General features: G+C 38.8%; 1 protein-coding gene across 1 annotated transcript; it reads left to right on the top strand.

Moving 5' to 3' along the window:
- Positions 1 to 1,168: 1,168 nt before the first annotated feature.
- Positions 1,169 to 8,493, top strand: ankk1 (ankyrin repeat and kinase domain containing 1). The gene is given in 10 exon segments (XM_063907943.1): positions 1,169 to 1,553; positions 1,817 to 2,099; positions 2,215 to 2,366; positions 2,671 to 2,720; positions 3,473 to 3,628; positions 4,626 to 4,747; positions 5,653 to 5,686; positions 6,063 to 6,294; positions 6,581 to 6,845; positions 6,848 to 8,493. Coding segments are annotated over 10 exon segments (2,253 nt in total). The 5' UTR covers positions 1,169 to 1,368; the 3' UTR covers positions 7,622 to 8,493.
- The last annotated feature ends 3,132 nt before the right edge of the window (positions 8,494 to 11,625 follow it).

Raw genomic sequence — 11,625 nt, 5'->3', positions numbered from 1 at the left:
GAATCATATGTGAGAAATATCAGGTATGGCTAATTATTTGAAGAGGACCTATTATGCTCATTTCAGTGCTGCAACATCTCTTTTCACTCAGAGCAATCACTGCTCTGATTGGTCACTGGCCGGCTGTGTTGTGATTGGTCAACCACTTAGAGATGTCTTGCCCCCTATCATGTTTAATGTGTTAGAGAGTTAGCCAATAAAAGGGTTATGTGATGATGTCAAAATGTCGCACAGGTAAAAAAACGTCTACAGGGGTTTCACACCAGAAGGGAGTCTGTGGGGGGAAACCATATACTTGCACAAAAGTCTCAATGACACACTAAATGAAAGGGAAAACCCCAAAAATCACAATAGGGCATTCTTTATTAAGGATCATTTATAACTCTGCTTGGCCAGGAAACAGTGATTTCCTGGAGAAAAAGATTTTCACTTTACTTTAATAAAACTAGATTGTCAAGTTTAGCAGTGCTGCTAAATAACTAAATAAATGCAAAAACAAACATCCTTCTATAAATGTAGCAGGACATGGAAGGGCTTTCTAGCTTTATTTCAGTCTTGTTATATGTAAACATTAATTTAACTATGTGGCACTGAATAGATTGGACACACACACACCCACACACACACCCACACACACACACACACACACACACACACACACACACACACACACACACACACACACACACACACACACACACACACACACACACACACACACACACACACACACACAGAACCTGGTGCTTCGGAAAACCACTGCCAGAATGGCCTACCACTGAGCCGTTCAAGTACAGCTGCTGGGGGTTAAGTGCCTTGTTAAAGTGCAATTTAATAAAAGTAGGTGGTTCATTAGGCAGATCATTTACTGTATATACAAACCCAAATTCCAACGGGCCTATATATATATATATATATATATATACTGTATATCAACTCATAACTGATCATTTGTTGGTCCATAAACAACACATTTCTTAGAAACGACTGGGTTTTTCTTTCAGATGGATATGACTTAATCTTGAATTTGACGGGGAAAGATCAGAAGTCATGTTTCACTGGAAGAAAGAAAGCATGCTCAGTCTAGAGGAGCTAAAAACCGGCTTTGCAACATTGTAGTGCAAACAAGTTCCACGCCCGAGCTCCTCCCACAGATCAGCAGTGCAGTCTAAAGTGTGTGTGAATACTCATGCATTTTACACAGCCGGCTGACACTAATCTCAATGTGTCTCCATATTCTGCGACTCTCTTGTTCCCTGCGTGAGACACAAGCTCCCGCGGTGCCACTGATCGATGTTGATCTGAAGGATAAATCCTGTTTATGTGTAGGATTAGACAGACAGTGTGACAGAGTAGACCTCTGTGCTCATGGATTGCCTTGACAGATCCCTCTGGCAGTTCAGGAACTTCAAGAAGGACGACTTTGAGGCTGACTGGATTAAGGTGGCAGAATGTCGATTTGGTCAGCTGTACCAGGTCAAGCTGAAGCTACAGGGGGAAACATGTGCCTTGAAGAGCTTTGACACATCCTTATGTGCAACAAACTTTTACAGGTGAGATTGAAATCATCAAAAAAAGCCCACACTTATGTATCATCCTGCTGTCAGGTACAAACAACTGTCTACATTTACAGCAACTTCTTAGCATAGTTGATCTGTTGGTTGCTTTGAATTTAAATAAACTTTTCAAAGTTCTTGAGGTTTCAAAAATGTTTGCACCTCTACAAAGTCTGACACAGAAAATCATGTTTCCTGTTGTCAAAGTTCAAAAGGCTTATGGAATTCCCTAAAGTAAACTTCAGATCTTTTCATTACAGGAGAATAAAAGAGGAGGCGCCCTACATGGCAAAAGTGAAACACAGGTATATTGTCTCCATCTATGGACTGTGCATTGAGGCGACTGCTGTGGTGATGGAGCACATGAGTAATGGATCGCTGAACAATCTCCTAGCCAGCCACACTTTGATGTGGCCAAAGAAGTTTCAGATGATTCACGAGGTCTCGATGGGAATGAATTTCCTTCACAGCATGAACCCTCCACTACTCCATCTAAACCTCAAGACGTCCAACATCCTACTAGATGATCATCTCCATGTCAAGGTCAATGACACTCAGTGACAACACATTTATCAGAATGTTTTTAGTCCTTTTTGATATTTCTGATTTATGCAGATCAATGTATGCAAATTAAAAAAATCTAAATTCTTGTTTTAAGATATCAGATTTTGGTTTAATCCACTGGAAAGAGGACATGAGCAAGAAGTTGTTTATGGAGCAGCTGACAGTCAGAGGGAACATATGTTACATTCCTCCAGAGACCTTCACTCAGTGCCCCGATCCTCCAGGAACTACCTTTGATGTTTACAGGTGACTTACTAGGGGCACATCTGAAATTGTACAATCAGCGTCACTGCTTTTCCCCTTAAATCAGTGTCACCTTGCTCTTTTAATGTATTTATTTGAAATATACCCCAAGTCACTGGTACTTATTCTGCACATTTGCGTCATTCACTCTTTGTTAGACTTTTAGGTTTGATTGGTTTTACTTGACCTTAAAAAGCATTTCATATAGCTATTTTATATAACATAGGCACATAACGTTCACTAAATGCAGGATGTGCAAAAATGTGAAAGTTATGACTGAAATACCTCTTTCTGCTTTGATCTACAGCTTTGGAATAGTGATTTGGGAGATTCTGACGCAGCAGAAACCATATGCAGGTAGGGATGAATTCATTTGAAATGCATCCTATCTAAATATCAAATAGATGTACATTTCTAGGTGTTGCATCAGGCTCATGTTATGCTCAATACAATCATTCAAACTGCATGAAGGTAAAGCTATATTTATCCTAGCATTTGCAGATTTTGGTTTTACAGTTGCTTTTGAAAATGATGTAAAAAACAAAATCAACTTAATCTATTATACTATATTTACCTGATTAGCATACTTTACCATTGAAAGGCATTTTCTAACGTCCTGCTACTCATGAATGAGGGTTTAATTAAAAATGACTGGAACCTGTATCTTACATTTACTGTTTGCAAAACCTTTTCTTTATTTTGAATGTAATTCCAACACTTGTCAAGTGTTAATTATCTAAACCTTAGCCATCCCATGTTTCTTTTATGTACCTAAACAAAACAGTAATACATCCTTTTTAATTAATAGTTTAGCATTTTAGGAAATGGCTTATTGCCTTTCTTGCCGAGAGTTATATGAAATCGATACCACTCTCATGTCTTTCTACTAAACATTAAGCAGCAGCTAAGGAAGTATTAGCTTATGTAGCATACAGAATGGAAACAAAGCTAGCTTGGCTTTGTAAAAAGATAACATATATATAAAAATAAGATAATATAATAAAAAAGGTAAAAACCCAATTTAATACTTGTCCTTTAACATAACAGAAGGTAAACATAGAGTGTCAAATCAATGCCTCATACTGTCCTATGTTTGTGTCGATCTACAGGGTGCAGTATGACCACAGTGCTCTTAAATGTGTCTCATGGTAAGAGACCCAGCGTGGAGTTGATACCCGAATCAAAACCCCCTGAGTGTGATCAGATGATCGGCATCATGAAGCATTGCTGGGACCAGGATCTCAGGAAGAGGCCACAGTTCTCAGGTGCAGAAGCTAAAAGCAAAAAAATGAGCTAAAAAGCAATAACTAATAGAAATATATTTCTGTATTTGTTTCCAGCCAACTTTGCAATCTGGATTTAAAGCTGGAGATGGAACTGCAGCTCTTAATGTTTCGCTTCCATTTGTGAAAGCTACAGAAATGCTTATACATAAAATGCGGATTTCCCTAATATGTTGATGAAAATGAATACTATTTCTTATAGAGGATAAGATTGAACAAATGAGGTAGCAGAGAGGGATCCTGGAAGCCCCATTAAGTAGAGCTCATTGCCAGTGTGCCCTCAAGATGTTGGAAAATACATCTTGGAAAGGATCATAGCACACACTATTTTGGGTGCATCCATAGAAATATGATGTGTAATTTGTCAAATTCTTCTGATGATGTGTGTCATTGGTTTTGGCATTTTGATGTTGTGTTTAATGTGTACAATTATGCTAATTTGCTTTCTCTTAATGTGATTGTCAACATAAAACATGAAAACGCTAAGATGGAAAGGTTCCAAATGATTAAAAACCGTCATTTATACATCATGTTGAAACACCAGTGTTTTAATCTGGCGGCATCAAAAGCATCTGGCACTTGTCTGTTTTTTGATCCACATTCTCTGAAAAAATATGAACCAAACAAAGCAACCATGTCGTGCCTTTTGGCATTGCTTCTAATTATCAAGTCAACAATAGGTAATAGAATTACTCATAGAGAACACATTCTCCTGCGTGTAATGCACGATTTAAATGCATACTCTTAAGTGGGTCACCTTTGATGGACAAGCACTTATGGTTTGAGCAGTTGTGTTTATGAATACAATCAAGTGTCATGTTTATTCATAAACAGGCGCTGTAGAATAGAATTCAATTCATGCATGACGTTTCATTCTCTGTGAAGAATCCCCTCGTGTTTTAGAATTGCGTTTAGAAAAAGATTTTTTCGACTGGACAATTTCATTACTGTATTTTCCTTGACTTGGCTTCATTTGCAGACACTGTGAAGGAAACAGAGGCCCTGAGTGGAATCATGAAGATCCCAGGACCAATCCAAGGCCTCAAGGACGACAAGAGCCAGAAGTCAGATTATCCTTGGCTCTTTTCCCCGATACACAAAGTAAGTCCTACTTGATACTCTGCTTAAATTAAATTAAACTGTAGTGTCTACTGTATATAATCAATCTTTGGCATAAAGAGCAGGTTTATGTTCTCATACGAAAAGTATAGAAATGATAACATAGTATACACAACATTGTTGATTCTAGCCTTGTAAGGATGTAATTGGTTACAGTGATGCACTAAACTTTTTAATCACTTTAAGGCACTGTACAAACAAATTAATTAATTACACATGAATGACATATAAGCATCTTGGAACTTGAAATGTCAAACTAGTCTGCAACAGTTGCTTATTCATACACATTCAGGAGTACAGCGCATTAGCATTCATTTGAAAGGCAATATTTCTGTTCTCTACCAATTCCTTAATATCTGAGTTTTATAATTAGCTAGTTTTAATCGTATCTGTTGGCGTAATTTGTATGTTATCAACCCATTTCCTGGCTGTTTTTTCATACCATTGTAATTCTTTATACGATGCAAAAATGGACCAAACTGCTCCTATCTCCATGTTGTAAATGTAAAACTGTTGCAGCTTTAAACATGTTGCTAACTTTATAGATATAAAAACTACATGGTTAGGTTTGGAAAAGGATCAAGGTATGGGTAAATAAGGATGGTGTTCATCTATGTCAGAAGGCTTTGAGTACCATGAATGGCATGTTTATCGGCTAGCATGGCTCTGAAGAAAGGTACCCATAAATACTGAATATTCTGTGCAGATGGTGCATATAATACATTTAGTTATTTATATTGAAACTGTTTAACTTTTGATTAATTCTTAGCCTTGAACACCCCTGCCTGTATACATACATTTACAGTATGTGCTTAACAGCCAGTCATAAGGATTGATGTCACAGCAAATAACTTGTATTGCTTATGTTCTTTCTTTTCCCATTTAAGATTGACTTGCCTAAGATGCTTGACCTTCCCACAGGTAAACACATAGTTGGAGTAGGATGAGAAGTCATGTTTAATGCAGTACAAAGCCTGGAGGGCTGACATTTAAGAAGTACTATTTTCAGTGCTGTACCATTTCATTATCACATTTAATCCTAGGAGGCAGAGTCAACTATGAATGGAAAGAAGAATAAAACAAACATTTATGTAACCTCAATCATTTACCTATGATATGTTGACTATATTACTGAATAAATAACTTTAACCATAATTTCTATCGACCTGTGCATTGCCACTCTCCATTACCAATTAATCTTAACATTTTAACCACAGCAGAATTCATAAGAAATGAATGATCCTCTGACACACTGTGGTCACCATTTCTACATATTGCTCTCTGCTTTATTTCACAGATGGCAAAAATAGCATTCTCTCTTTGCTGTGCAAAAAGGACTTTAGTAGTTTTAAACAGTCTGTGAAAAGCGAGCATGTGAAGACACAGTTTTCAGGTGAAAAGAGCCTCCTCCACTACACTGTAGCCAGTGGAGATGCAGAGAGTGTCAAGCACGTCCTGAGTCTGGGGGCTGAAGTCAACTGTACGACTGCCAGAGGTTACACTCCTCTCATTATTGCTGTTCTGCAAAGGTCTGTATGAAATATATACATAAAAAAACTGTTTATAAGTGACTCAATAAATGTAATTTGTGCTAGCAACTTGCTATTCTGAACTGGTTGACAGTTCAAAGGATAGCTTAGATCACCTCTATGAAACTTAAAGGAAGAGGTTAACATTTTGGGAAAAAAACACACAAAAAACTCATAATTGCTTTTTTACAGATTCAGATGACATGTTTAGAATAAATACTGGAGTGTCTGCTCACGGAGATGACAAGAGTGCAATTAAACCCTTTAAATGCAACCTTTTCTACAGGCTTCATGACATCATCTCTTTGTTGCTGGAAAATGGTGCATCCACCACCCAAGGGGCTGAGGACGAGTGGACAGCACTCCATTTCGCTGCTCAGAATGGCGATGATAGGACTGTCCGTCTTCTGTTGGACAAAGGAGCTGTGGCGGATGCCCGGGAAAAAGCTGATTGGATGCCCCTCCACCTGGCCTCCCAAAATGGCCATGAAACAGTGGTGCGACTGTTGCTTTCACGGCTGCCAGAGACGGCAGTCAGGGAAAGGCAGGCAGAAGGGAGGACTCCACTCACCTAGCCTCCGCCTATGGGCATCTTAATATTGCCAAGCTTCTCCTCTCTAAGGGAGCAGATCCCAACGCTATCGACTCCTCTCTCTCCACTGCTCTTCACTTATCTGCTGAGGAAGGCCACAACAGGGTAGTGAGACAGTTGATAAAGAGTGGGGTTAATATTGACAGTGCAGACAACAGAGGATACACTCCACTTCACCTGGCTGCTCTGAAGGGTCACACAGGCATTTGCAGGCAGCTGTTGTCAAATGGGACATGCTCAAACTCCAGGTCCCTTCAAGGCTGGACTCCCATACACCTGGCTGCCCTTAGGGGACACGAAGCCACGGTGGTGCAGCTGGAGAGTCAGGGTGGTTGTGTGAATGCTGGAGGTGAGAACGGCTGGACCCCACTCCACCTTGCATGCCATCAGGGTGGGCCGGAAGTGGTGGCAAAGCTCCTGGAAGTCAAAGCCGACCCAAACGTGTCCGAGGACAGTGAAGGATGGACACCACTACATGTAGCTTGTACCAGTGCCAGTTTACAAAGTGTCCTTCACTTGATTTCACATCATGCAGATGTCAATGCAGTAAACTCAGGAAAGGCGACACCTTTACACCTCGCTGCACAGCATGACTGTATCCCTATTGTTAAGGCTCTGCTGCTTAATGCAGCAGACACGACTCTCCTCGACTCTTCTGGATCCACAGCTCTGAATGTGGCTCAGAGGTGTGACAAATGGGAAATAGTACAACTACTGGAGAAGAAGTTCCAGTGAAAGCATTAGGAATGGAATTAGAATAAAACAATAATGGAACTGATGGAGTATAATCCTCCTTTTTTGGCTTTAGGCGAGATCAAGATTGGTGTTTTATCATTTTCAGAATAGATATGTAATTCCATTTCAATTAAAACACACTTATAATTAAAGTATTTTGTAATAAAAAAAGAATCCAGATTTTGCTCTACAAAGAAATGACCTATTATTACAAGTGCATACCACACAAGGTCTTAATATTTTCTGATGCCCAATAAATGTTTTTTAGACAAATTAATAACACATACAATCTAGGAACACTTTAATGGAACATGGGGTCAGCATTAGGTGAAGTGCACCCAGTAAAAGCAACACACGTTGATCTTCCTCTCTGAAACCCCTTGCCTGCTTATGCTTCCCTGTGGATGCAATTAAAGCTGCTGCTACATATGGATGAAATGAGAACATAAAAAAGCTGAGGTTGTAATGACTTATTGAAGGACTCATTTAATTAAACCTGACTCAAAGTGTCCAATTACAACCCTACTTACTCGTAAATCACTGTTACTGACATTACTTACATGCAACATTACTTATCTATATATAATTGAACTCTGCCAACTACTGTATAATACATGTATGCTTAAGGCATGGTAACTTGGGTTATGAGACATTCCCTGCAGGCTGAACGAAAGCTCTGCCCAGTTTATGCCACTTTCATTTACAACAGAGACACCTTATTAAATGGAAATGAATTGCATGGATTTGAGAGCTGTATTGACAAGTGCTTTCACAGGGTTTTCACTGAGACCACAAGAGACTGACTCAGATGAAAAGGTGGTAGGTGAGCTAAAATAAATTACTGTAAATAAACAAGTACTTTTTTCAAGGTTTCTAAGTGAGTGTCTGCTCTGTTAACCTTCTATTTATTGAATGGACTAAAAACACAAAAAGTCAAATTCTTTTCTCAGCAGGATAATACTAAATACTGCCCCGATTTACGTCCAAAAACATGCTTATAGATTACAATTATGGCCTTGTTGGAGCTCTTTGTTTGAGTGCCCTTCTAGTTCTCTCTGGCTTCATTTTCAGGCCATAATCATTGTTAATGTATTTTTGAATCATATTAGGTATCTGGAGGCTTTTCTCATTCGTGCAGACTTATATAAGAAAAATGCTGATTTACAATGTCACATGCTTTATATCAGAGCCTGACAAGGTAAAGTAACTGATGACCCTGCTCTCACTGTATTTTATCCACTAGAGTTTGAAAAGCAGCGATCACATTACAGAGGAGGTTCCCTGGAGAGGACCGTGGATTTCAGATAGGGTGCCATGATTTATAGTTTAAAGTGTACTCTTTACTGCTCTTGTTTTAAATTTATGAGGCCTTTCGTATCTCACAAATTGGAAATAAAGCACATTTTTGCGATTGTTATCAACAGTAAACCGTCTGGTGACAGTTTAACAGATGGGAATGACACACATCTGCGGAATCTACAGAGCTGTGTCATTGTATAACCTGACTAACAGCATTTTTGTCCTTCTATCATTTAAACGAAACAAGCATTTGTGTCAACTACACTATTGTTCTACTGACAGTTCCTGAAAAATTTAACTCACTTTTCCAACAACATCTAATCAGGCCCTAACTAAATCAATGGTGCTGCCCAACCCTTTTTACACATATGGTGACACATCGGATGACTTCTATCAGCCAGTAATTGTGTTAGCAGGCACCTAAACTAATTTTATTTTCTAATAGGGGGACAAACAGGAAGAAGATAATGTAATGTAAGTTGCTAGTTCCAAAAACAGCACCTAAAGGAAGGAAGAAGAGCTGTTCCTTTTTCTTTAATAACTGGGTTTACGATACTATAGCTATAGTGAGACACCTTAATTAAAACGTTTTCACCTAACACTGTGTAATATTCTCTTGCTTACTTTTAGTGCAATGCAATCATAACAACTTGTATAATTGTTTTGAATTGCATAGTAATTGATGGACCGGACAGGTCCAGAATGAATATAAATGCAGCTCACCATAGCTTATTTTCACCCACACATATTAAATGTGCAAAAAGCCATAAAGACATGCATAATAGGGTTCTCAACAACTCTGATGTTACCTAAACCCCTATACAATCTTCAGCCTGCGCCAGAGTTTAGGATGTGTTACGTTTGCAAAAATCCTTTAAAAATGTTATTTGTTGCAGTGGTAAAAGGGCTGACTGACACTCGCCTCTTTCTTCTTAATCATAGGATGTAATCTGGCTTCTTATCGGTATATTTAGCTTCTCAGAGGAGAGCCATTACTTACTTTCTCCAGAGCCCCTCTTAACTGGCAGGGTTAATCTCACCATTGAGTGGTATCCTGTGGTGTTAAACAGCTACAATCATGACTGATGCAGCTGTGTCTTTTAATCCAGGTGTGCCGCCACAGCAGGGCCAGACTAGGCAGGCTCCTCTGGTCCTTGCCATGGTAATTGATTGAGTGATATATCATCTCTCCTGAGGGTGGAGTTTTTCCTCCCAGTGATGATATGGAAAACATGTTTTTGCCCTTGTCATCTCTTAGCGACCTCTCACTCTGGAAGATGACACATGGAAAAACACCCAAGTCGGTCTTTTCTAAATCTCCAAGGTTGTTGCATGCTGCAAGGGACAGGTGCTTTTTTTCAGCTTGGTTCCATTCAGGTTACTGAGTTGAAGCTTTTATTCCCTCCACAAGATACAGATCAGCTTTCAAAAGTTTTCCTTTAATTATTGACTGGATGATTTTAAAACATAATGTATTCCTTTGCTGCAGAGTGCATTCTCAAAGCAATTGACCCTTTTGCAATTGAATAGCCTTGTTCTTTCTTCATTGCATTCTTATTATGCCCTCAGATCCCTTCCTTGGTGTCATTTTGTTCCTGTAAAATGATTAATGAGGGATTTTCTCACTCCCATCTTCCTAAGTAAAAACACCCAACACTTTGCACTTTTTCATAACCCTCACGTTGCATACTTAAGCAGCATCACACGCTCGGGACTGTATGTACCATCACTACTAAAACAGCTCATTCATCAAACCCCTCCATTTAGGTTTTTTATAATGAGTATTCTTTAATGAATCTGTTACGAGTGGCTCGAAAGCCGCAACACAATGAGGGGCAAACATAAATTTGTATTCAATTAACAAAAGAGTCTATTGAGATAACACAAAGAAAATGCCACAGCCACATGCCACGTGGAGGAGGGAAGAGGAAGAGGAAGAGGAAGACTGCAGCCGTCCTCAGGCCTTTTATGCAGGCCTTGATTAGTGGTTAGAGATCACCTGAGGGAGACAATCAGGGAAGGGTGATAGACACACACAAACACACACGAACAGACATACAGTACTGGCACGTAACAAATCAAAGACATGGATTTGGCTTTTGTGGATTTTTTTTGTGGAATTTTCAACTTCATCTTCATCCAATACATCATAGTTGTTGGGCTAGCACTACATTATCAGCCATAAGGTCAATCAATCTCTGGAATGTTTTTAAAGTGTTATTTGCGCAAAGCAATTGTTTTGATGTTTTGTAGTCGTCTATAATTGTGTGTTTTTGTTTCAAGCCAGACAAAGCAATATATTTGATGATGTTTTACGCAGCAACCCTTTGCATTTTCACAAAGCCTAATGCCAGAGCTGTTTGTTTTCTGTCACAAAGGTTATAATTAAATTGAATAGATAGGTTATACAAAGACGTAACATAAATAATAACGAGAGCATTGTTGAATATAAAGCAGTGATTGCTTAGTAAGTGTTTTGGTTTTACATTTTTTGGGCACTGCAGCTAAAATAAAAGTCTGTACAGCTCTGATTCACTTCATTTACTTAACAGCTTTCAATACTTTTCTTATTGTTTTGATATGTTTTGCTTGAAGTAACAATTATACGCCACATACTTGAAGGTGAACTTAGGTCCAAAGTCCAACTGACTGACAACAATCGAGCAGATCTATGTAAATCATAACTAAACAAAATGAATGGTCTG

The sequence above is a fragment of the Eleginops maclovinus genome, chromosome 18 (genome assembly GCF_036324505.1).
Source record: "Eleginops maclovinus isolate JMC-PN-2008 ecotype Puerto Natales chromosome 18, JC_Emac_rtc_rv5, whole genome shotgun sequence".
In the NCBI taxonomy this organism is placed as follows: domain Eukaryota; kingdom Metazoa; phylum Chordata; class Actinopteri; order Perciformes; family Eleginopidae; genus Eleginops; species Eleginops maclovinus.
The sequence above is the reverse complement of the archived record's forward strand: the minus strand, read 5'-3'. Positions and strand labels throughout refer to the sequence as shown.